At 50.9% G+C, this 26,201-nt stretch overlaps 1 protein-coding gene across 1 annotated transcript; it reads right to left on the bottom strand.

Annotated features, from left to right (window-relative positions):
* Window positions 1–1,082: 1,082 nt before the first annotated feature.
* Window positions 1,083–26,187, bottom strand: KLHL36 (kelch like family member 36). The gene is made up of 5 exons (XM_040410549.1): window positions 25,934–26,187; window positions 22,206–22,283; window positions 8,314–9,387; window positions 7,834–7,991; window positions 1,083–1,820 (listed from the first exon to the last, which is right to left on the bottom strand). The coding sequence occupies exons 2-5, from the start codon at window positions 22,263–22,265 to the stop codon at window positions 1,265–1,267; spliced, it is 1,848 nt and encodes a 615-aa protein (XP_040266483.1). The 5' UTR covers window positions 22,266–22,283; window positions 25,934–26,187; the 3' UTR covers window positions 1,083–1,264.
* Window positions 26,188–26,201: the final 14 nt, after the last annotated feature.

Raw genomic sequence — 26,201 nt, 5'->3', positions numbered from 1 at the left:
TACATGCAGCAAACTCCGTTCCATTTATTTGGATAGGGCTTGCAGAAATCCATGCGCTTGCCGCCACAGCGGGAACATTTAAATGAATGGAACCTATTTTCATTCACATAAACTTCTACAACAGAATCTGCAGTGTGTGAAGGCGCCCTTAAACTTTTCTGGAAGCAGTCATTGTGACCTCCAATAATCAAGTCTAATGGCCGTTTCACACCAGCGAGTCCATTGCGGAAATCACGCTCCATGTTGTGCGAGTGTGATCCTCCGTTCTGGACTTGTAAGGAGGCACCTATATCGAGAACGGAGCCCTGCGCATGCACAGCAACCCTCCATTCATTTTCTATGGGGCCGGCTATTTCCGTCAGCCCCATAGAAATGAATGGGAGCGGGGGCCGCGCATGCGCGGTACGCTGCCATTCACTTCTATGGGGGACCCGGCTTGGTGGTGGCCGGACCGGAGTCCTCCAGCCACCACCTCGCTGGGCTCCGTTCTCGATATAGGTGTGGGTCCCAGCGGGACCAGCACCTATAAGACAATGGGGGCATATCCTAGCGATATGCCCCCATTGTCCATGATGAGACAACCCCTTTAAAGCATCAGTCACTAGTTGGGTGACATGAAATGTCCCACACATTAGAAGAATGTCAGCCAGCCAAACCTGCTGGCCAACTGTATTTGGAGTATCCTGCCTATCCAGCAACTGAAGATGTCAGAGATAGAAGAATTGGGCTGTTGGGTTTAGGGGGCGTTCACACAATTGTACGGGGGTTCTGCAAAAGATAGGACATGTCCTTTACGTCACCACAATATGCAGACCATGGACCCATTAAAGTCAATAGGTCTGCACCGTGATGCGGCATGCAACAATGGCTGGTATCTGTGGTTTGCAGACTGCAAAACATGGTGACTATCAGATTGGTGGTGTTCCTAACGCCGGGTCCCCAAACCCTGTGGTTACCCCTGAAATGGATGGAGCTGCTGGTCTTCACTCCATTCATTTCTAGTATGGAGTACAGAGGAGCGGCAGCACACTTTTCCAACCAGACGCTCCATCCATTTCTGGGAAGCTCCAGCAGTAGGACCCCTACCAATCTGATCCCCTATCATGTGGATATGGGATAACCTGTTATAGCCGGAATACCCCTTTAAACATACCCAAATCTTTTTTCTTAAAGAGATAAGCTGCTGCTAGAAGTGTCAGAAGGGCACAGAGGAGTCAGTAAGGAACTGAGGGGTCTGGGGGGGACAGAGACAGCGGTCAGACCATCATCGGCCTTTGTCTGACGGTCTCTTTGTTTTTGTTTTTTTAGCTTTGTCATGGCTCCGGTTTTTCAGCACGCACACACAGGCGGACACTCCGGCCACTGTCTTGGGCAGGTCCGTCCCTTTCGTCCACTTCTTCCTTTCTTTATCATATATTTGTACAGTCCTTGAGAAAGTTGTGTTCTCCCAGCTGTATCCGCCCAGGATATAGATCTTATTGCCTAGAACGGCTACCCCGGACTCACTGTTCGGATGGAGTAATGGAGCTACCTGTGTCCACTGATCGCACTGGGGGCTGTAGCACTCCACGGCAAGGATATCAAATCGTTCCATAGACTCCAGGTTGTCATCGCTCCCCCCTATAGCATAAATACTGTCATCCAGTGTGCACATACTGTGCCAGCCCCGGGCAACAGTCATGGGTCTCCTCTCCTCCCAGGCGTCAGCTCGAGGGTCATAGCACAGCAGGTTTTTCCTGTAGGGTCCAATCTGGTAATCATGTCCTCCAGAGACATAGACATAGTCCTTGTGTACGGAGCCAGCGTGGCCGTATGTGAATCTAAAATATAGGAGCATATTCATTATATTGAAATAAAGGCAATCACCAGTCTCCGGCACACTCCGCTATCAGGCCCCGTGCATACAACTGTATTTTTGGTCCGCATCTGATCCCAATTATGGCAGATCGGATGAGGACCCATTCATTTCAACAGGGCTGCAAAAAGCACTGAGTGCTGTCCCCATCCGTGTGCCTGTATTCTTGTCTGTGAACGAGAATAAGCATTTTTAACATAAGGCAGGATGTGCGGAACGGGAAAATGTGGGACGCACACGTCCGGTATTGGCAGTTGTGGACCGCAAAACAGATATGGTTGTGTGCATGAGGCGTAATAGTAAAAATCTTAAAGGGGTTGTCAACCCGGACATACCCTTTTTTTCACCCAGACAGCCCCCCTGAGGCTAGCATCGGAGCATCTCATGCTCCGATGCGCTCCCGTGCCCTGCGCTAAGTCGCGCAGGGCACAGGCTTTTTTGTTTTCAATAACACATTGCCGGGCGGTAACTTCCGCCCGGCAGTGTGTTCGGTGAAGTCACCGGCTCTGAGGGGCGGGCTTTAGCTCTGCCCTAGCCGTTTTACTGGCTAGGGCAAAGCTAAATCCCGCCCATCAGTGCCGGTGACGTCACCGGGGTTCCTGTCCGCCCCATGGAGAGCCCCGGTACGTCACCGGAACTCCTAAAAATGCCTTTGCCCTGTGCAATTTAGCGCAGGGCAAAGGAGAGCATCGGAGCATGAACTGCTCCGATGCTCATGTCGGGGGGCTGCCGGGGTGAAAATGGAGGGATGTCCGGGTTCAGCTCTGAACCCGGACAACCCCTTTAATGGGATTGTAGAGGATTAGAAAAACATGGCAGCACTGTCCATTAATCCATTAGGCTGGCAGTGCGGTTCAAGATAAATGCCCCAAGGTGGCGCTATGACAGAATCCACAACCCGTGGTATTGTTCCCGGAATGCTACCACCGCGTCCCAGTGATTTGCGGAGCTCTTCCTGTGGCCCTGTGAATGAGTGACTTATGTAGGAGCACGTTTATCTTTATCATGTCTCAGATAAGATGGGGCAGGTATCGGGTGCCACAACCTTTAACCCACGTTTATTCTCAACTCTACTTATCTGTGCTATCATGATAGGTTTGTCTACACAGGACACAGAAAAGCTCAAAACTAAAGACGCCTCCTCACCCTCATGTGATAAATGAGGCGGCTTGCAGAATTAATATTACACTGTGGGAGGGATGAGTGCTGGGTATGAGGAGGCTGGAAATGGGGTCTTCCTGAGTCACAGAAATAGGACTGATGGCACTGGGGGGAAGCTTGGCATAGGGGGGGTGATGAGATTTTATAAAGGAAAATGTTCTTTTAATTTGTTTTTTTCTTATTAGAGCACTTGATTAATCGTTGGATTAAATCGATAGAATACTTCATTACTAAAATAATCAATAGCTGCAGCCCTACTCCCCTCTGATTCCCACTCCCCAGCTCCCCTACCAGGGCTCCCCTCTCATTCCTGCTCCCCTACCAGGGCTCCCCTCTCATTCCTGCTCCCCTACCAGGGCTCCCCTCTCATTCCTGCTCCCCTACCAGGGCTCCCTTCTCATTCCTGCTCCCCTACCAGGGCTCCCTTCTCATTCCTGCTCCCCTACCAGGGCTCCCTTCTCATTCCTGCTCCCCTACCAGGGCTCCCCTCTCATTCCTGCTCCCCTACCAGGGCTCCCCTCTTATTCCTGCTCCCCTACCAGGGCTCCCCTCTCATTCCTGCTCCCCTACCAGGGATCCCCTCTCATTCCCGCTCCCCTACCAGGGCTCCCCTCTCATTCCCGCTCCTCTACCAGGGCTCCCCTCGCATTCCCGCTCCCCTACCAGGGCTCCCCTCTCATTCCCGCTCCTCTACCAGGGCTCCCCTCTCATTACTGACCCCTACCAGGGCTCCCCTCTCATTACTGACCCCTACCAGGGCTCCCCTCATTTCTGACCCCTACCAGGGCTCCCCTCTCATTCCTGCTCCCCTACTAGGACTCCCCTCTCATTCCTGCTCCCCTACCAGGGCTCTCCTCATTTCTGACCCCTACCAGGGCTCCCCTCTCATACCTGCTCCCCTACCAGGGCTCCCCTCTCATTCCTGCTCCCTTACCAGGGCTCCCCTCATTTCTGACCCCTACCAGGGCTCCCCTCTCATACCTGCTCCCCTCTCATTCCTGCTCCCTTACCAGGGCTCCCCTCATTTCTGACCCCTACCAGGGCTCCCCTCTCATACCTGCTCCCCTACCAGGGCTCCCCTCTCATTCCTGCTCCCCTACTAGGACTCCCCTCTCATTCCTGCTCCCCTACCAGGGCTCCCCTCATTTCTGACCTCTACCAGGGCTCCCCTCTCATTCCTGCTCCCTTACCAGGGCTCCCCTCATTTCTGACCCCTACCAGGGCTCCCCTCTCATACCTGCTCCCCTACCAGGGCTCCCCTCTCATTCCTGCTCCCTTACCAGGGCTCCCCTCATTTCTGACCCCTACCAGGGCTCCCCTCTCATACCTGCTCCCCTACCAGGGCTCCCCTCATTTCTGACCCCTACCAGGGCTCCCCTCTCATACCTGCTCCCCTACCAGGGCTCCCCTCTCATTCCTGCTCCCCTACCAGGGCTCCGCTCTCATTCCTGCTCCCCTACCAGGGCTCCCCTCTCATTCCTGCTCCCCTACCAGGGCTCCCCTCTCATACCTGCTCCCCTACCAGGGCTCCCCTCTCATTCCTGCTCCCCTACCAGGGCTCCCCTCTCATTCCTGCTCCCCTACCAGGGCTCCCCTCTCATTCCTGCTCCCCTACCAGGGCTCCCCTCTCATTCCTGCTCCCCTACCAGGGCTCCCCTCTCATTCCTGCTCCCCTACCAGGGCTCCCCTCTCATTCCTGCTCCCCTACCAGGGCTCCCCTCTCATACCTGCTCCCCTACCAGGGCTCCCCTCTCATTCCTGCTCCCCTACCAGGGCTCCCCTCTCATTCCTGCTCCCCTACAAGGGCTCCCCTCTCAATGCTGCTCCCCTACCAGGGCTCCCCTCTCATTCCTGCTCCCCTACCAGGGCTCCCCTCTCATTCCTGCTCCCCTACCAGGGCTCCCCTCTCATTTCTGGTCCCCTACTAGGACTCCCCTCTCATAACTGCTCCCCTACCAGGGCTCCCCTCGCATTCCTGCTCCCCTACCAGGGCTCGCCTCATTTCTGACCCCTACCAGGGCTCCCCTCTCATTCCTGCTTCCCTACCAGGGCTCCCCTCTCATTCCTGCTCCCCTACCAGGGCTTCCCTCTCATTCCTGCTCCCCTACCAGGGCTCCCCTCTCATTCCTGCTCCCCTACCAGGGCTCCCCTCTCATTCCTGCTCCCCTACCAGGGCTCCCCTCTCATTCCTGCTCCCCTACCAGGGCTCCCCTCTCATTCCTGCTCCCCTACCAGGGCTCCCCCCTCACTACAGAGACTGGCTGCCAGCTCCCACGATGCCTCTGGAAAGCTGGGTGACAACCCCTGTGAACACTGCATCAGCGGCCATTCCTGGTGGTCACTTGGCATGTGTCACTTATGTCAGTTATAAAATTAACATGAGATTCACCTTGGCAGCTCAGATACATAGGTCCAAACATCGAGCTGAGGGCAGTAGACTTCCACTGAAGACAAGGCGCCATTCTCGTTCCTGCTCCCCTACCAGGGCTCCCCTCTCATTCCTGCTCCCCTACCAGGGCTCCCCTCTCATTCCTGCTCCCCTACCAGGGCTCCCCTCTCATTCCTGCTCCCCTACCAGGGCTCCCCTCTCATTCCTGCTCCCCTACCAGGGCTCCCCTCTCATTCCTGCTCCCCTACCAGGGCTCCCCTCTCATTCCTGCTCCCCTACCAGGGCTCCCCTCTCATTCCTGCTCCCCTACCAGGGCTCCCCTCGCATTCCTGCTCCCCTACCAGGGCTCCCCTCTCATTCCTGCTCCCCTACCAGGGCTCCCCTCTCATTCCTGCTCCCCTACCAGGGCTCCCCTCGCATTCCTGCTCCCCTACCAGGGCTCCCCTCGCATTCCTGCTCCCCTACCAGGGCTCCCCTCATTTCTGACCCCTACCAGGGCTCCCCTCTCATTCCTGCTTCCCTACCAGGGCTCCCCTCTCATTCCTGCTCCCCTACCAGGGCTCCCCTCGCATTCCTGCTCCCCTACCAGGGCTCCCCTCTCATTCCTGCTCCCCTACCAGGGCTCCCCTCTCATTCCTGCTCCCCTACCAGGGCTCCCCTCTCATTCCTGCTCCCCTACCAGGGCTCCCCTCTCATTCCTGCTCCCCTCTCATTCCTGCTCCCCTACCAGGGCTCCCCTCTCATTTCTGCTCCCCTACCAGGGCTGCCCTCTCATTCCTGCTCCCCTACCAGGGCTCCCCTCTCATTCCTGCTCCCCTACCAGGGCTCCCCTCTCATTCCTGCTCCCCTACCAGGGCTCCCCTCTCATTCCTGCTCCCCTACCAGGGCTCCCCTCTCATTCCTGCTCCCCTACCAGGGCTCCCCTCTCATTCCTGCTCCCCTACCAGGGCTCCCCTCTCATTCCTGCTCCCCTACCAGGGCTCCCCTCTCATTCCTGCTCCCCTACCAGGGCTCCCCTCTCAATGCTGCTCCCCTACCAGGGCTCCCCTCTCAATGCTGCTCCCCTACCAGGGCTCCCCTCGCATTCCTGCTTCCCTACCAGGGCTCCCCTCTCATTCCTGCTCCCCTACCAGGGCTCCCCTCTCATTCCTGCTCCCCTACCAGGGCTCCCCTCTCATTCCTGCTCCCCTACCAGGGCTCCCCTCTCATTCCTGCTCCCCTACCAGGGCTCCCCTCTCAATGCTGCTCCCCTACCAGGGCTCCCCTCTCAATGCTGCTCCCCTACCAGGGCTCCCCTCTCAATGCTGCTCCCCTACCAGGGCTCCCCTCTCAATGCTGCTCCCCTACCAGGGCTCCCCTCTCATTCCTGCTCCCCTACCAGGGCTCCCCTCTCATTCCTGCTCCCCTACCAGGGCTCCCCTCTCATTCCTGCTCCCCTACCAGGGCTCCCCTCTCATTCCTGCTCCCCTACCAGGGCTCCCCTCTCATTCCCGCTCCCCTACCAGGGCTCCCCTCTCATTCCTGCTCCCCTACCAGGGATCCCCTCTCATTCCCGCTCCCCTACTAGGACTCCCCTCTCATAACTGCTCCCCTACCAGGGATCCCCTCTCATTCCTGCTCCCCTACCAGGGCTCCCCTCATTTCTGACCCCTACCAGGGCTCCCCTCTCATTCCTGCTTCCCTACCAGGGCTCCCCTCTCATTCCTGCTCCCCTACCAGGGCTCCCCTCTCATTCCTGCTCCCCTACCAGGGCTCCCCTCTCATTCCTGCTCCCCTACCAGGGCTCCCCTCTCATTCCTGCTCCCCTACCAGGGCTCCCCTCTCATTCCTGCTCCCCTACCAGGGCTCCCCTCTCATTCCTGCTCCCCTACCAGGGCTCCCCTCTCATTCCTGCTCCCCTACCAGGGCTCCCCTCTCATTCCTGCTCCCCTACCAGGGCTCCCCTCTCATTCCTGCTCCCCTACCAGGGATCCCCTCTCATTCCCGCTCCCCTACCAGGGCTCCCCTCTCATTCCTGCTCCCCTACCAGGGCTCCCCTCATTTCTGACCCCTACCAGGGCTCCCCTCTCATTCCTGCTCCCCTACCAGGGCTCCCCTCTCATTCCTGCTCCCCTACCAGGGCTCCTCTCTCATTCCTGCTCCCCTACCAGGGCTCCCCTCTCATTCCTGCTCCCCTACCAGGGCTCCCCTCTCATTCCTGCTCCCCTACCAGGGCTCGCCTCTCATTCCTGCTCCCCTACCAGGGCTCCCCTCTCATTCCTGCTCCCCTACCAGGGCTCCCCCCTCACTACAGAGACTGGCTGCCAGCTCCCACGATGCCTCTGGAAAGCTGGGTGACAACCCCTGTGAACACTGCATCAGCGGCCATTCCTGGTGGTCACTTGGCATGTGTCACTTATGTCAGTTATAAAATTAACATGAGATTCACCTTGGCAGCTCAGATACATAGGTCCAAACATCGAGCTGAGGGCAGTAGACTTCCACTGAAGACAAGGCGCCATTCTCATTCCTCCCACCAACTGCGACAAGTTTATCAGTCACTGCGGCTAAATAGAAATCCACACGATGCTGGTTCATGGGGGCCACCTGCAAACAAGAAGGTGAAGCAGCTCAGTTAAAGGGCCAGTCCATCTTATGCACAAGTAAATGTTCTGCGAGTTTCTCATTTTATATTTTTTTGCCTCCTGTCAGTGAATGGAAACATTCACATTAAGATCCAAAGGCTGAAGAACTGAATATTTAGGTGCTTTACTAAAATATGTGATGTCTTCCTCCTGAAACCCCCCTTTTAGCAAATACAACATTTTTTGATTTTTTTTTACTACTTGCGCTCCCTGATGCACATTGTGTGTGGCAGACAATGGCGCAGCTACATCTACATGATTTCTCTATTGGAAGAGGGTCTCACCTGGGTCCACTGACTCCAGCGGGGATCGTATCTGTAGAGAAGGTTGGATGCAGCATCCCCACCGTTGTCTCTCGAGAAACTTCCTCCAGCCACGTAGATGAAGTTGCCCAGAGCAGTGACACAGTGGTGACTCCTCCGAGCGGGAAGCTGCGTCTCCAACACCCACTGCTCCTTCTGACTGTCCAGACTGTAAACATCATCGCTCAACTCAAGGCAATGTTCAGAAACCTCTCCGCCCACGAAGAGAAGGCGCTCTGCCCCCACACGTAGGGTGCTGCGCATGTTCTGGAGCAGGGGCTGAGCTGCCACATTGCTGTGGTAATAGATGGCTTCCTCCACCAGACACTCACAGTTGGACTCTTTTGGGAGCAGAGAACATATTATTGGCTTGACTCGCTGCAGAAGCTCGCTCTTTAGGATCAGCTGGAATCGGATGTTCTGCAGAACCTGATAAGCCTGGCCCTCGCGCTGTGGACAGTGGGTCAGCCATTGTAGCGCGGACTGCAGGAGGTCGTGCTCGCTGCTGTGCTGCACCTGGCTGCTCGTCAGGTACTGACAGAGCTTCTGCAAAGGGATGTTCTGCAGGAAGGTGCTGGTGTCGCACAGGGAGCTGTAGCTGCGCAGGATAAAGGAGTCAATGTAACAGCCCAGGCGTTCCAAGCTGTAGATGGAGGCCAGTTCCTGCAGGTACAGATAGTTCTCCTCATTCACCTCATTCTCCAGGTACTCGCAGCAGAAGTCCACCACTTTCCAGATCTGTAGGAGATGAGCGGTTTCCAGAACATAATCAATATTCCCTCCATCCAGAGGCAGATCACCGGTGTACAGGAAGTCGATGACAGCTTTGAGGCCTAAGAACGAGGCACCGACCATCTCCACCTCCTTCTGGTGCACCTCTTTCATGCCTATGGTGAACATTGAGTTGAAATAGTCACTGCAGGCCGATAGGAAGTTCCTGTGAGCCGGGACTCGCTGATCATCTGCCACTAGTACGACGTCACAGAAGTGCCCCATCTGCCTCTGCTCATGTAGTCTCTGAAGAACCAGACAGGAGAGGTCGCTCCATCGATACAACTGTGGAAGCAGAAGAAGCATTACTGTTTATAGGAGCATGTGTACACAGGCCTATTCCTACTACAGTGAGAGATGGCAGAGTGCTCGGACATGGCATCACCTACTGATCAGTGGCAGAGGAAGGAGAGGCGCTCATAGGGTAAGGACGTCAAGTGTAAGGATCCTCTATAGGAACAAAGCCGCTCACCTGTTTGTTGTGCAAGTAGGCACAACACTAAGGAGCGCAGATGGTCTTCTGTGATAGGCGAGTGCAGCTGGGGTCTTCAAAATCACCCTAAAGGACATTTTAGTCTTTCAATAAAGATATTTCTTCACCCACACGATGGTGGTGACACTGCGCCAGCAGATATTTGTTCCGGGTCAGGATTTCATGGTGTAACCGTCCAGCATTCTGTCCTATGAACTACTGATCAGTGGGGAGCTGACTGCCGGCAAACCCACCATCATCACACTAACTCTGGAGGAAGGATATATAGGGGGTATCCCAGTCCGGGACCAGTAAATATAGGGAAGCAGCGGAGGCTGGAGCAGAACATGTATAGGTAGTAATCTGAGGCTGAAACAAGATATATAGGGGGCATAAGAGTATCGTAGCCTGGATCACAATATATAGTGGTCCTCTGAGGCTGGAGAAGGATATATAGGGTCCACAGGGGTAGCGTAGCATGGATCACAATATATAGGGGTCATCTGAGACTGGAGCAGGATATATAGCAGCAGCTGAGGCTGGAGCAGGATATATAGGGGTCATCTGAGACTGGAGCAGGATATATAAGGGCAGCAGAGGCTGGAGCAGGATATATAGGGGTCGTCTAAGGCGGGAGCAGGATATATAAGGGCAGCAGAGGCTGGAGCAGGATATATAGGGGTCGTCTAAGGCTGGAGCAGGATATATAAGGGCAGCAGAGGCTGGAGCAGGATATATAAGGGTTGTCTGAGGCGGGAGCAGGATATATAAGGGCAGCGGAGGCTGGAGCAGGATATATAAGGGCAGCGGAGGCTGGAGCAGGATATATAAGGGCAGCTGAGGCTGGAGCAGGATATATAGGGGTTGTCTGAGGCTGGAGCAGGATATATAGGGGTTGTCTAAGGCTGGAGCAGGATATATAAGGGCAGCTGAGGCTGGAGCAGGATATATAAGGGCAGCTGAGGCTGGAGCAGGATATATAGGGGTTGTCTGAGGCTGGAGCAGGATATATAAGGGCAGCTGAGGCTGGAGCAGGATATATAGGGGTTGTCTGAGGCTGGAGCAGGATATATAAGGGCAGCTGAGGCTGGAGCAGGATATATAAGGGCAGCTGAGGCTGGAGCAGGATATATAGGGGTTGTCTGAGGCTGGAGCAGGATATATAAGGGCAGCTGAGGCTGGAGCAGGATATATAGGGGTTGTCTGAGGCTGGAGCAGGATATATAGGGGTTGTCTGAGGCTGGAGCAGGATATATAAGGGCAGCGGAGGCTGGAGCAGGATATATAGGGGTCGTCTAAGGCGGGAGCAGGATATATAAGGGCAGCGGAGGCTGGAGCAGGATATATAGGGGTTGTCTGAGGCTGGAGCAGGATATATAGGGGTTGTCTAAGGCTGGAGCAGGATATATAGGGGTTGTCTGAGGCTGGAGCAGGATATATAAGGGCAGCGGAGGCTGGAGCAGGATATATAAGGGTTGTCTGAGGCGGGAGCAGGATATATAAGGGTTGTCTGAGGTGGGAGCAGGATATATAAGGGCAGCGGAGGCTGGAGCAGGATATATAGGGGTCGTCTAAGGCGGGAGCAGGATATATAAGGGCAGCAGAGGCTGGAGCAGGATATATAAGGGTTGTCTGAGGCGGGAGCAGGATATATAAGGGCAGCGGAGGCTGGAGCAGGATATATAAGGGCAGCTGAGGCTGGAGCAGGATATATAAGGGCAGCTGAGGCTGGAGCAGGATATATAGGGGTTGTCTGAGGCTGGAGCAGGATATATAAGGGCAGCTGAGGCTGGAGCAGGATATATAAGGGCAGCTGAGGCTGGAGCAGGATATATAAGGGCAGCTGAGGCTGGAGCAGGATATATAAGGGCAGCTGAGGCTGGAGCAGGATATATAAGGGCAGCTGAGGCTGGAGCAGGATATATAGGGGTTGTCTGAGGCTGGAGCAGGATATATAAGGGCAGCTGAGGCTGGAGCAGGATATATAGGGGTTGTCTGAGGCTGGAGCAGGATATATAGGGGTTGTCTGAGGCTGGAGCAGGATATATAAGGGCAGCGGAGGCTGGAGCAGGATATATAGGGGTCGTCTAAGGCGGGAGCAGGATATATAAGGGCAGCGGAGGCTGGAGCAGGATATATAGGGGTTGTCTGAGGCTGGAGCAGGATATATAGGGGTTGTCTAAGGCTGGAGCAGGATATATAGGGGTTGTCTGAGGCTGGAGCAGGATATATAAGGGCAGCGGAGGCTGGAGCAGGATATATAAGGGTTGTCTGAGGCGGGAGCAGGATATATAAGGGCAGCGGAGGCTGGAGCAGGATATATAGGGGTCGTCTAAGGCGGGAGCAGGATATATAAGGGCAGCAGAGGCTGGAGCAGGATATATAAGGGTTGTCTGAGGCGGGAGCAGGATATATAAGGGCAGCGGAGGCTGGAGCAGGATATATAAGGGCAGCTGAGGCTGGAGCAGGATATATAGGGGTTGTCTGAGGCTGGAGCAGGATATATAAGGGCAGCTGAGGCTGGAGCAGGATATATAAGGGCAGCTGAGGCTGGAGCAGGATATATAAGGGCAGCTGAGGCTGGAGCAGGATATATAGGGGTTGTCTGAGGCTGGAGCAGGATATATAGGGGTTGTCTAAGGCTGGAGCAGGATATATAGGGGTTGTCTGAGGCTGGAGCAGGATATATAAGGGCAGCGGAGGCTGGAGCAGGATATATAAGGGCAGCTGAGGCTGGAGCAGGATATATAGGGGTTGTCTGAGACTGGAGCAGGATATATAGCAGCAGCTGAGGCTGGAGCAGGATATATAGGGGTCGTCTAAGGCGGGAGCAGGATATATAAGGGCAGCAGAGGCTGGAGCAGGATATATAGGGGTCGTCTAAGGCGGGAGCAGGATATATAAGGGCAGCAGAGGCTGGAGCAGGATATATAAAGGTTGTCTGAGGCGGGAGCAGGATATATAAGGGCAGCGGAGGCTGGAGCAGGATATTTAAGGGCAGCTGAGGCTGGAGCAGGATATATAAGGGCAGCTGAGGCTGGAGCAGGATATATAGGGGTTGTCTGAGGCTGGAGCAGGATATATAAGGGCAGCTGAGGCTGGAGCAGGATATATAGGGGTTGTCTGAGGCTGGAGCAGGATATATAGGGGTTGTCTGAGGCTGGAGCAGGATATATAGGGGTTGTCTGAGGCTGGAGCAGGATATATAAGGGCAGCTGAGGCTGGAGCAGGATATATAGGGGTTGTCTGAGGCTGGAGCAGGATATATAGGGGTTGTCTGAGGCTGGAGAAGGATATATAGGGGTTGTCTGAGGCTGGAGCAGGATATATAGGGGTTGTCTGAGGCTGGAGCAGGATATATAAGGGCAGCTGAGGCTGGAGCAGGATATATAAGGGCAGCTGAGGCTGGAGCAGGATATATAGGGGTTGTCTGAGGCTGGAGCAGGATATATAAGGGCAGCAGAGGCTGGAGCAGGATATATAGGGGTTGTCTGAGGCTGGAGCAGGATATATAGGGGTTGTCTGAGGCTGGAGCAGGATATATAGGGGTTGTCTGAGGCTGGAGCAGGATATATAGGGGTTGTCTGAGGCTGGAGCAGGATATATAAGGGCAGCAGAGGCTGGAGCAGGATATATAGGGGTTGTCTGAGGCTGGAGCAGGATATATAAGGGTTGTCTGAGGCTGGAGCAGGATATATAAGGGCAGCTGAGGCTGGAGCAGGATATATAGGGGTTGTCTGAGGCTGGAGCAGGATATATAAGGGCAGCTGAGGCTGGAGCAGGATATATAGGGGTTGTCTGAGGCTGGAGCAGGATATATAAGGGCAGCAGAGGCTGGAGCAGGATATATAAGGGTTGTCTGAGGCTGGAGCAGGATATATAAGGGCAGCTGAGGCTGGAGCAGGATATATAGGGGTTGTCTGAGGCTGGAGCAGGATATATAAGGGCAGCTGAGGCTGGAGCAGGATATATAGGGGTTGTCTGAGGTTGGAACAGCAAACATATGGAAGCAGCAGAGGATGGAAAACTAAGAACTTGGGATATCCTCAAAAACATTGGAGTCAAAACTAAGTAACACAAGAAAACCTTCGCTGTGTACCCACATTATATTCTGGCCAGCAATTTGCTAAGAGGCAATTATCGCTTGTCTTCCTGCGCTCCTCAAGGGGCACGGCCGGATCAGTTTGCTAGTGGTCAGTGGATCACTTGGCTCTCACTTGATAAAAGTAGCATACAGTTGCAAGAAAAAGTATGTGAACCCTTTGGAATTATATGGATTTCTGCACAAATTGGTCATAAAATGTGATCTGATCTTCATCTAAGTCACAACAATAGACAATCACAGTCTGCTTAAACTAATAACACAGAAAAAATTAAATGTTACCATGTTTCTATTGAACACACCATGTAACCATTCACAGTGCAGGAGGAAAAAGTATGTGAACCCTTGGATTTAATAACTGGTTGAACCTCCTTTGGCAGCAATAACTTCCACCAAACGTTTCCTGTAGTTGCAGATCAGACACAACGGTCAGGAGTAATTCTTCACCATTCCTCTTTACAGAACTGTTTCAGTTCAGCGATATTCTTGGGATGTCTGGTGTGAATCGCTTTCTTGAGGTCATGCCACAGCATCTCCATCGGGTTGAGGTCAGGACTCTGACTGGGCCACTCCAGAAGGCGGATTTTCTTCTGTTTAAGCCGTTCTGTTGTTTATTTACTTCTATGCTTTGGGTCGTTGTCCTGTTGCAGCACCCATCTTCTGTTGAGCTTCAGCTGGTGGACAGATGGCCTCAAGTTCTCCTGCAAAATGTCTTGATAAACTTGGGAATTCATTTTTCCTTCGATGATAGCAATACGTCCAGGCCCTGACGCAGCAAAGCAGCCCCCAACCATGATGCCCCCACCACCATACTTCACAGTTGGGATGAGGTTTTGAGGTTGGTGTGCTGTGCCTCTTTTTCTCCACACATAGTGTTGTGTGTTTGTTCCAAACAACTCAACTTTGGTTTCATCTGTCCACAGAATATTTTGCCAGTACTGCTGTGGAACATCCAGGTGCTCTTGTGCAAACTGTAAACGTGCAGCAATGGTTTTTTGGACAGCAGTGGCTTCCTCTGTGGTATCCTCCCATGAAATCCATTCTTGTTTAGTGTTTTACGTATCGTAGATTCACTAACAGGGATGTCAGCATATGCCAGAGACTTCTGTAAGTCTTTAGCTGACACTCTAGGATTCTTCTTCACCAAATTGAGCAGTCTGCGCTGTGCTCTTGCAGTCATCTTTACAGGACGGCCGCTCCTAGGGAGAGTAGCAGCAGTGCTGAACTTTCTCCATTTATAGACACTTTGTCTTACCGTGGACTGATGAACAGCAAGGCTTTTGGAGATACTTTTATAACCCTTTCCAGCTTTATGCAAGTCAACAATTCTTAATCGTAGGTCTTCTGAGAGCTCTTTTGTGCGAGGCATCATTCACATCAGGCATTGCTTCTTGTGAAAAGCAAACCCAGAACTGGTGTGTGTTTTTATAGGGCAGGGCAGCTGTAACCAACACCTCCAATCTCTTCTCATTGATTGGACTCCAGTTGGCTGACACCTCACTCCAATTAGCTCTTGGAGATGTCATTAGTCTAGGGGTTCACATACTTTTTCCACCTGCACTGTGAATGTTTACATGGTGTGTTCAATAAAAACATGGTAACATTTAACTCTTTGTGTGTTATTAGATTAAGCAGACTGTGATTGTCTATTGTTGTGACTTAGATGAAGATCAGATCACATTTTATGACCAATTTGTGCAGAAATCCATATCATTCCAAAGGGTTCACATACTTTTTCTTGCAACTGTACATGGCAGAAATAATTTTCCAACCCTGGTATGAATACTGTAGTGTGCTGTAATCTCCTGAGCTCCCTCTAGTGGTTGCTGCATATACAGGAGAAACTCGAAAAATTTGAATATTGTGCAAAGTTCATTTATTCTAGTAATGCAACTTAAAAAGTGAAACTAACATATGAGATGGACTCATTACATGCAAAGCGAGATATTCCAAGCCTTTATTTGTTATAATTTGGATGATTATGGCTTAAAGCTTATGAAACCCCAAAGCCACAATTTGGAGGTACCATTTACTCAGGGGGTATAAATTATTTAGCTGACTAGAGTGTGACACTTTGAACCTAGAATATTGAACCTTTTCACAAAATTCTAATTTTAAGCTGCATTAATGCAATTCCTTTTAAGTTTCATTACTGAAATAAATGGATTTTTGCACGATATTCTAATTTTTTGAGTTTCACCTGTGTCTGTATGTAGTAATCTCCTGAGCGCCCTCTAGTGGTGACTGTATATATCTGTATGTAGTAATCTCCTGGGCTCCCTCTAGTGGTGGCTGTATATATCTGTATGTAGTAATCTCCTGAGCTCCCTCTAGTGGTGGTTGTATATATCTGTATGTAGTAATGTCCTGAGCTCCCTCTAGTGGTGGCTGTGGATATCTGTGTGTAGTAATCTCCTGAGCTCCCTCTAGTGGTGGCTGTATGTAGTAATCTCCTGAGCTCCTTCTAGTGGTAGCTGTATATATCTGTATGTAGTAATCTCCTGAGCGCCCTCTAGTGGTGACTGTATATATCTGTATGTAGTGATCTCCTGGGCTCCCTCTAGTGGTGGCTGTATATATCTGTATGTAGTAATCTCCTGGGCTCCCTCTAGTGGTGGCTATATATATCTGTATGCAGTAATCTCCTGAGCTCCCTCTAGTGGTGGCTATATATATCTCTGTATGTAGTAATCTCCTGAGCTCCCTCTAGTGGTAGCTGTATATATCTGTATGTAGTAATCTCCTGAGCTCCCTCTAGTGGTAGCTGTATATATCTGTATGTAGTGATCTCCTGAGCTCCCTCTAGTGGTGGCTATATATATCTGTATGTAGTAATCTCCTGAGCTCCTTCTAGTGGTAGCTGTATATATCTGTATGTAGTAATCTCCTGAGCTCCCTCTAGTGGTAGCTGTATATATCTGTATGTAGTAATCTCCTGAGCTCCTTCTAGTGGTAGCTGTATATATATCTGTATGTAGTAATCTCCTGAGCGCCCTCTAGTGGTGACTGTATATATCTGTATGTAGTGATCTCCTGGGCTCCCTCTAGTGGTGGCTGTATATATCTGTATGTAGTAATCTCCTGGGCTCCCTCTAGTGGTGGCTATATATATATCTGTATGCAGTAATCTCCTGAGCTCCCTCTAGTGGTGGCTATATATATCTGTATGTAGTAATCTCCTGAGCTCCTTCTAGTGGTGGCTGTATATATCTGTATGCAATAATCTCCTGAGCTCCCTCTAGTGGTAGCTGTATATATCAGTATGTAGTAATCTCCTGAGCTCCCTCTAGTGGTAGCTGTATATATCAGTATGTAGTAATCTCCTGAGCTCCCTCTAGTGGCGGCTGTATATATCTGTATGCAGTAATCTCCTGAGCTCCCTCTAGTGGAGGCTGTATATATCTGTATGTAGTAATCTCCTGAGCTCCCTCTAGTGGTGGCTGTATATATCAGTATGTAGTAATCTCCTGAGCTCCCTCTAGTGGCGGCTGTATATATCTGTATGTAGTAATCTCCTGAGCTCCCTCTAGTGGCGGCTGTATATATCTGTATGCAGTAATCTCCTGAGCTCCATCTAGTGGAGGCTGTATATATCTGTATGTAGTAATCTCCTGAGCTCCCTCTAGTGGCGGCTGTGTATATCTGTATGTAGTAATCTCCTGAGCTCCCTCTAGTGGCGGCTGTGTATATCTGGATGTAGTAATCTCCTGAGCTCCCTCTAGTGGCGGCTGTGTATATCTGTATGTAGTAATCTCCTGAGCTCCCTCTAGTGGCGGCTGTGTATATCTGGATGTAGTAATCTCCTGAGCTCCCTCTAGTGGCGGCTGTATATATCTGTATGTAGTAATCTCCTGAGCTCCCTGTAGTGGTGGCTGTATATATCTGTATGTAGTAATCTCCTGAGCTCCCTGTAGTGGTGACTGTATATATCTGTATGTAATAATCTCCTGAGCTCCCTCTAGTGGTGGCTGTATATATCTGTATGTAGTAATCTCCTGAGCTCCCTCTAGTGGTGGCTGTATATATCTATATGTAGTAATCTCCTGAGCTCCCTCTAGTGGCGGCTGTATATATCTGTATGCAGTAATCTCCTCATCTCCCTCTAGTGGTAGCTGTATATATCTGTATGTAGTAATCTCCTGAGCTCCTGTCACGGTGGGGAGTGGGGAAACCCCCCACCGTATAATGGGAACTGTTACTAGGCCAGACAACAATGAAGGGAGCAGGCCACAACCTACAGCCGCCCTAATCCTAACCCTGATCTCCTAACCGCATGAGCAAACCCTGAAGGTGGGAGGGCTCATGCACTGGAACCTGGATCCTGCTGACCCTGACTGTCCCTGGCATAGGGGTCAGGAATAGGAAACAACCGGTTCCTCAGGGACTCAGACGAACCGGAGTCTCCAGCTGCCTAGTAACAGGTGGAAGGGAAATGACCATATGCAGCATCTGGATCTGCAGGTAAGAACACCAGAAACACACTTACCTGCCGCAGCCACCACGACTGGAACCAGTGCATAAGTACAGGTGCCCACACACCAAACAGGACACCGCACAGACAACACACACACAGGTATCCAGCACTCCTGATACTGCCTGGACCCCATGCCGCAAGGAGCACGGCAGCCCCAGGCAGCACTGCATACAGACTAATGGTTAACCCCTCCAGGAAACCAGCCCCCCACGGAGGTATAAACATACCAGGTGACGTATAGCATACATGCAGGGACCAATACCAACAAGAGCCCAGACATGTAACAACCAACAAAACGCTTCACACACCCAGAACATAAACCCACACCACACATACAACAAGTGAGGGTAAAGGTACAAGGAGGGTACAGAAGGGAGGACAATTTATGTTCCATAAGGTGGCCCTCAAGGACTGGGCAGAAGCACCCAGGCAAGGAGCAAAGCTCCAACACCAAGCAAGGCTGTAGTACAACTGCACCCAGCCAGCAAGCCACAGGTTTATATCAAGCTTGCGGCCACACCCAGGAAACGCCTTAATCCCCACTAGCCAGAAGATTAACCCCTTGCTCACCAAACAGCAGGGAGGCACACCTTAAAGGGGAAGTGCACGTGCAAACCACAAACTACACGTTGCCCCTGGCAACCAGTCTGCACGGCAACTGCATCACAGTCAAACTCAGACTGTGACAGCTCCCTCTAGTGGTGGCTGTATATATCTGTATGTAGTAATCTCCTGAGCTCCCTCTAGTGGTGGCTGTATATATCTGTATGCAGTAATGTCCTGAGCTCCCTCTAGTGGTGGTTGTATATATCTGTATGCAGTAATCTCCTGAGCTCCCTCTAGTGGTGGCTGTATATATCTGTATGTAGTAATCTATGGAGCTCCCTCTAGTGGTGGCTGTATATATCTGTATGTAGTAATCTATGGAGCTCCCTCTAGTGGTGGCTGTATATATCTGTATGTAGTAATCTCCTGAGCTCCCTCTAGTGGTGGCTGTATATATCTGTATGCAGTAATCTCCGGAGCTCCCTCTAGTGGTTCCACTTTCTTCACTATTTGGAGTGCTGCCTTCATTTTTTTGCCTTGTATCTACAACTTGGACCGTGGTCACAGGTCTGATAAGGAGGATTTTTTGCACCCGCTTTCTTTCTTGAGTGCTGCTTCTTTTCTTTATTTCTCCCTCTAGTGGTGGCTATATATATCTGTATGTAGTAATCTCCCGAGCTCCCTCTAGTGGTATATATCTGTATGTAGTAATCTCCTGAGCTCCCTCTAGTGGTGGCTGTATATATCTGTATGCAGTAATCTCCTGAGCTCCCTCTAGTGGTCGCTGTATATATCTGTATGTAGTAATCTCCTGAGCTCCCTCTAGTGGTGGCTGTATATATCTTTATGCAGTAATCTCCTCTGTACATAGTAATCTCCTGAGCTCCCTCTAGTGGTGGCTGTATATATCTGTATGTAGTAATCTCCTGAGCTCCCTCTAGTGGTGGCTGTATATATCTGTATGCAGTAATCTCCTCTGTACATAGTAATCTCCTGAGCTCCCTCTAGTGGTGGCTGTACATAGTAATCTCCTGAGCTCCCTCTAGTGGTGGCTGTATATATCTGTATGCAGTAATCTCCTGAGCTCCCTCTAGTGGTGGCTGTATATATCTGTATGCAGTAATCTCCTGAGCTCCCTCTAGTGGTGGCTGTATATATCTGTATGTAGTAATCTCCTGAGCTCCCTCTAGTGGTGGCTGTATATATCTGTATGTAGTAATCTCCTGAGCTCCCTCTAGTGGTGGCTGTATTTATCTGTGTGTAGTAATCTCCTGAGCTCCCTCTAGTGGTGGCTGTATTTATCTGTGTGTAGTAATCTCCTGAGCTCCCTCTAGTGGTGGCTGTATTTATCTGTGTGTAGTAATCTCCTGAGCTCCCTCTAGTAGTGGCTGTATATATCTGTATGTAGTAATCTCCTGAGCTCCCTCTAGTGGCGGCTGTATATATCTGTATGCAGTAATCTCCTGAGCTCCCTCTAGTGGAGGCTGTATATATCTGTATGTAGTAATCTCCTGAGCTCCCTCTAGTGGTGGCTGTATATATCTCTGTATGTAGTAATCTCCTGAGCTCCCTCTAGTGGTGGCTGTATATATCTGTATGTAGTAATCTCCTGAGCTCCCTCTAGTGGTGGCTGTATATATCTGTACATAGTAATCTCCTGAGCTCCCTCTAGTGGTGGCTGTATATCTCTGTATGTAGTAATCTCCTGAGCTCCCTCTAGTGGTGGCTGTATATATCTGTATGTAGTAATCTCCTGAGCTCCCTCTAGTGGTGGCTGTATACATCTGTATGTAGTAATCTCCTGAGCTCCCTCTAGTGATGGCTGTATATATCTGTATGTAGTAATCTCCTGAGCTCCCTCTAGTGATGGCTGTATATATCTGTATGTAGTAATCTCCTGAGCTCCCTCTAGTGATGGCTGTATATATCTGTATGTAGTAATCTCCTGAGCTCCCTCTAGTGATGGCTGTATATATCTGTATGTAGTAATCTCCTGAGCTCCCTCTAGTGGTGGCTGTATATATCTGTATGTAGTAATTTCTTAAGCTCCCTCTAGTGGTGGCTGTATATATCTGTATGTAGTAATCTCCTGAGCTCCCTCTAGTGGTGACTGTATATATCTGTATGCAGTAATCTCCTGAGCTCCCTCTAGTGGTGGCTGTATATATCTGTATGTAGTAATCTCTTGAGCTCCCTCTAGTGGTGGCTGTATATATCTGTAGTAATCTCCTGAGCTCCCTCTAGTGGTGACTGTATATATATGTATGTAGTAATCTCCTGAGCTCCCTCTAGTGGTGGCTGTATATATCTGTATGTAGTAATCTCCTGAGCTCCCTCTAGTGGTGGCTGTATATATCTGTATGTAGTAATCTCCTGAGCTCCCTCTAGTGGTGGCTGTATATATCTGTATGCTGTAATCTCCTGAGCTCCCTCTAGTGGTGGCTGTATATATCTGTATGTAGTAATCTCCTGAGCTCCCTCTAGTGGTGGCTGTATATATCTGTATGCAGTAATCTCCTGAGCTCCCTCTAGTGGTAGCTGTATATATCTGTATGTATCTGTGTGCACTGAGCGCCCTCTAGTGGTGGCTGCATATATATCTTTGCATCTATTAACCCTTAGGATACTGGAGGTTTTTTCGTTTTTGCGTTTTAATTTTTCTTCCTTGAGCCATAACTTTTATATTTTTCCATTTACATGTCCATATGAGGGCTTGTTTTTTGTGGGACAAGTTGTACTTTCTAATGCCACCATTTAATATGGCATACCATGTAGTGGGAAGCGGGAAAAAAATTCCAAATGGGCTGGCAATGGAAAAAAATTTAAAAAGATTGCTATTCCTCCACAGTTTTACGGGTTCTGTCTCTACGGCGTTCCCTTTTGGCAAAAATCTCTGGGTCAGTACAATTGCAACAATACCACATATGTACAGGTTTTATGTCTAAATACTGAAAAAAAATAATAATAATGTTTTTTTAATTTTTTATATCACCATATTCTGACCCCCATAACTTTTGTACTTGTCTAAGGAGCTGTGTGTTTGCAAAAAATTTTGGGGGTAAGAGAAGCGAATAGGCCATAGAAATTAATTTTAAAGTAAATATTATTCGCTAGTAAACACAATAAGACGACCTGCACACGGTGCAGAATATGTGTGGTTTTCCACGTGGAATACAGCCTAGTACAGTACCAGCAAAGTGTATGGGATGACCTCATGTACACTTCGCGGATTGTTTCTGTGTGGAAATGGACCTGCCGCGTGGACTTCCAGATCCGCAGCATGTCAATTATGTTTATCTGCAGATTTCACCATTTTCCAGTGAAGGTTGAGATCTGTGGCAAAACCGCATCTTATCCACACCAAAATCTGCAGATATGGTGCAGAAACGCACATAAATCCACATGGAAATTAGTGCGGTTGTTATGTGCTTTTACCCGCACTCTTGTGCAGTCGCCACTACACGGACCTAAAGTGCGCGGTCTGGGGGGCGCTGTGTACGTGTCCTCACCTTTAAAGACTCACTGATCTTGTGTGGCCGGGAAACTCTGGTTTGCTTTGTACTTTCCATTTCTACTTGGATGGTTCCCTTAAGGGAGAAAAAGACAAAGTCAGTAAAGTCTCCCAGTGACGTAAAAGTATATAAAAAAAAAACGCACAGCAGATTGCGAGACCCAGCACCAGGGCCGAGCAGTGTCAAACGTCGCCTTACATTATGTGCGAGGGACAAAATACAACCTACTATTATTTGGTGGCTGTTAAAACAACTTAAAGAATCGTTTCTATGGTTACGACCACCCTGCAATCCATCAGCGGTGGTGATATTTGCACACTGTAGGAAAAAAAGCGCCGTCCTAGGTGCACTCCCACAGAAATGGCCACGAGAGAGGCCAGCACTTTTTCCTATAGTGTGCAAGCACGGCCACCGTTTCTGGATTGCAGGGTGGTCGTAACCATGGAAACGAGCAGTATATAATGTGATGGAAAAATGAATCCAGCAAAGAAGGCAATATGGAGAATCACAATACATTAGTAAGTGCTTGGTATTAACTGCATCTACATAATAATTGCCATTAGCTGAAGTGAGAGGACCCCTTTATAATCAGTTTACACCAGTTTGTGTCACTTCCGTAAGAGATCAGTTATTTTTGACAGAAAAAAAAAAAGTCCTTCAAAAAGTAATTTTTCTCCCATAAAAAAATAACGGATGCTCAAAATAACATATCCATTTTCTTATACTGTTCTTCCTGTATATAATGATATGAACCATGCTGGTATAACCTGGGCATCTCCTGTATATAATTCTATATGCACAGCTGGTATAACCTGGGCATCTCCTGTATATAGTTATATATGTACAGCTGGTATAACCTGGGCATCTCCTGTATATAATTATATATGTACAGCTGGTATAACCTGGGCATCTCCTGTATATAGTTATATATGCACAGCTGGTATAACCTGGGTATCTCCTGTATATAATTATATATGTACAGCTGGTATAACCCGGGCATCTCCTGTATATAATTATATATGTACAGCTGGTATAACCTGGGTATCTCCTGTATATAATTATATATGTACAGCTGGTATAACCTGGGCATCTCCTGTATATAATTATATATGTACAGCTGGTATAACCTGGGTATCTCCTGTATATAATTATATATGCACAGCTGGTATAACCTGGGTATGTCCTGTATATAATTATATATGTACAGCTGGTATAACCTGGGCATCTCCTGTATATAATTATATATGTACAGCTGGTATAACCTGGGCATCTCCTGTATATAATTATATATGTACAGCTGGTATAACCTGGGTATCTCCTGTATATGATTCTATATGTACAGCTGGTATAACCTGGGCATCTCCTGTATATAATTATATATGTACAGCTGGTATAACCTGGGTATCTCCTGTATATAATTATATATGTACAGCTGGTATAACCTGGGTATCTCCTGTATATAATTATATATGTACAGCTGGTATAACCTGGGCATCTCCTGTATATAATTATATATGTACAGCTGGTATAACCTGGGCATCCCCTGTATATAATTATATATGTACAGCTGGTATAACCTGGGCAGTTTCTGGTATTCATCATGACTGTTTATACTATAGTCCAGTATTGTATGGATGTAGGTGATGTGTTATTGTTAGGTTTTACATGTATTATTATTACATTGTACAGTAGTTTGCTGGTTATTTGTGTCATTCCCGCATCCTCCAGCAGATGGCGCCAGTCGCACACTGATAACATGCTGGCCTAGTGTTCTGTATATTGCTGTGAACCGTGTAACTATACCGGCAGGACTGGGGGGCCCGGACTCCACCTGTCCCCCGGACTCTCAGTGCTCACTGAGCAGAGGTTCTGCTGTGGATGATATACTCTGTGTGTGGCTGACACTCATCCTTATACTCGTGGCCTTCCAGTGAGTGTAACCCTACATTAACATAGGACCCCCAGGTCATTGGTTGCAGGGTCCCTACCTGTCACCCCCCCAGGTCATTGGTTGCAGGGTCCCTACCTGTCACCCCCCAGGTCATTGGTTGCAGGGTCCCTACCTGTCACCCCCCAGGTCATTGGTTGCAGGGTCCCTACCTGTCACCCCCCAGGTCATTGGTTGCAGGGTCCCTACCTGTCACCCCCCAGGTCATTGGTCGCAGGGTCCCTACCTGTCACCCCCCCCCCCCCACGTCATTGGTTGCAGGGTCCCTACCTGTCACCCCCCAGGTCATTGGTTGCAGGGTCCCTACCTGTCACCCCCCAGGTCATTGGTTGCAGGGTCCCTACCTGTCCCCCCCCCCCCAGGTCATTGGTTGCAGGGTCCCTACCTGTCACCCCCCCCCCCCAGGTCATTGGTTGCAGGGTCCCTACCTGTCACCCCCCAGGTCATTGGTTGCAGGGTCCCTACCTGTCACCCCCCCAGGTCATTGGTTGCAGGGTCCCTACCTGTCACCCCCCCAGGTCATTGGTTGCAGGGTCCCTACCTGTCACCCCCCCAGGTCATTGGTTGCAGGGTCCCTACCTGTCACCCCCCTAGGTCATTGGTTGCAGGGTCCCTACCTGTCACCCCCCCCCCCCAGGTCATTGGTCGCAGGGTCCCTACCTGTCACCCCCCCAGGTCATTGGGGTTGCAGGGTCCCTACCTGTCACCCCCCCCCCCCCAGGTCATTGGTTGCAGGGTCCCTACCTGTCACCCCCCCCCCCCCCAGGTCATTGGTTGCAGGGTCCCTACCTGTCACCCCCCCCAGGTCATTGGTTGCAGGGTCCCTACCTGTCACCCCCCAGGTCATTGGTTGCAGGGTCCCTACCTGTCACCCCCCCCCCCCCAGGTCATTGGTTGCAGGGTCCCTACCTGTCACCCCCCCAGGTCATTGGTTGCAGGGTCCCTACCTGTCACCCCCCAGGTCATTGGTTGCAGGGTCCCTACCTCTCACCCCCCCCCCCCCAGGTCATTGGTTGCAGGGTCCCTACCTGTCACCCCCCAGGTCATTGGTTGCAGGGTCCCTACCTGTCACCCCCCCCCCCCCCCCAGGTCATTGGTCGCAGGGTCCCTACCTGTCACCCCCCCAGGTCATTGGTCGCAGGGTCCCTACCTGTCACCCCCCCCAGGTCATTGGTTGCAGGGTCCCTACCTGTCACCCCCCCCCCCCCCCCCAGGTCCTTGGTCGCAGGGTCCCTACCTGTCACCCCCCCAGGTCATTGGTTGCAGGGTCCCTACCTGTCACCCCCCCCCCCCCCCAGGTCATTGGTTGCAGGGTCCCTACCTGTCACCCCCCCCCCCCAGGTCATTGGTTGCAGGGTCCCTACCTGTCACCCCCCCCCCCCCTCCCAGGTCATTGGTTGCAGGGTCCCTACCTGTCACCCCCCAGGTCATTGGTTGCAGGGTCCCTACCTGTCACCCCCCCAGGTCATTGGTTGCAGGGTCCCTACCTGTCACCCCCCCCCCCCCCCCAGGCCATTGGTTGCAGGGTCCCTACCTGTCACCCCCCCCCCCCCCCCCCCCCTCCCAGGTCATTGGTTGCAGGGTCCCTACCTGTCACCCCCCAGGTCATTGGTTGCAGGGTCCCTACCTGTCACCCCCCCAGGTCCTTGGTTGCAGGGTCCCTACCTGTCACCCCCCCAGGTCATTGGTTGCAGGGTCCCTACCTGTCACCCCCCAGGTCATTGGTTGCAGGGTCCCTACCTGTCACCCCCCAGGTCATTGGTTGCAGGGTCCCTACCTGCAGCTCAGGAGTCTTGCCTCTGGTTCCTGGTCCAGATCCTGCAGACCCTGCCCCAGGGCATGTCCAGGCGCTGTACCCCACAACAGCTGGCACAGCATGCCATGTGCAGATAGCTGCCTGCTATAAAGGGGGTACAGGGACTCCTGGGCCTAATGCATCTGTCGTGACATCAGCAGTCAGAAGGAAATCCCATCCCAGTAATGCTTTGCAGCTCAGCAGGAAGCAGATGAAACCATTGCACTGCACGGGGAGAGGCCCGGGGTCT

The sequence above is a fragment of the Bufo bufo genome, chromosome 10 (assembly GCF_905171765.1).
Source record: "Bufo bufo chromosome 10, aBufBuf1.1, whole genome shotgun sequence".
In the NCBI taxonomy this organism is placed as follows: domain Eukaryota; kingdom Metazoa; phylum Chordata; class Amphibia; order Anura; family Bufonidae; genus Bufo; species Bufo bufo.
This window is presented reverse-complemented; position numbering and strand designations above follow the sequence as displayed.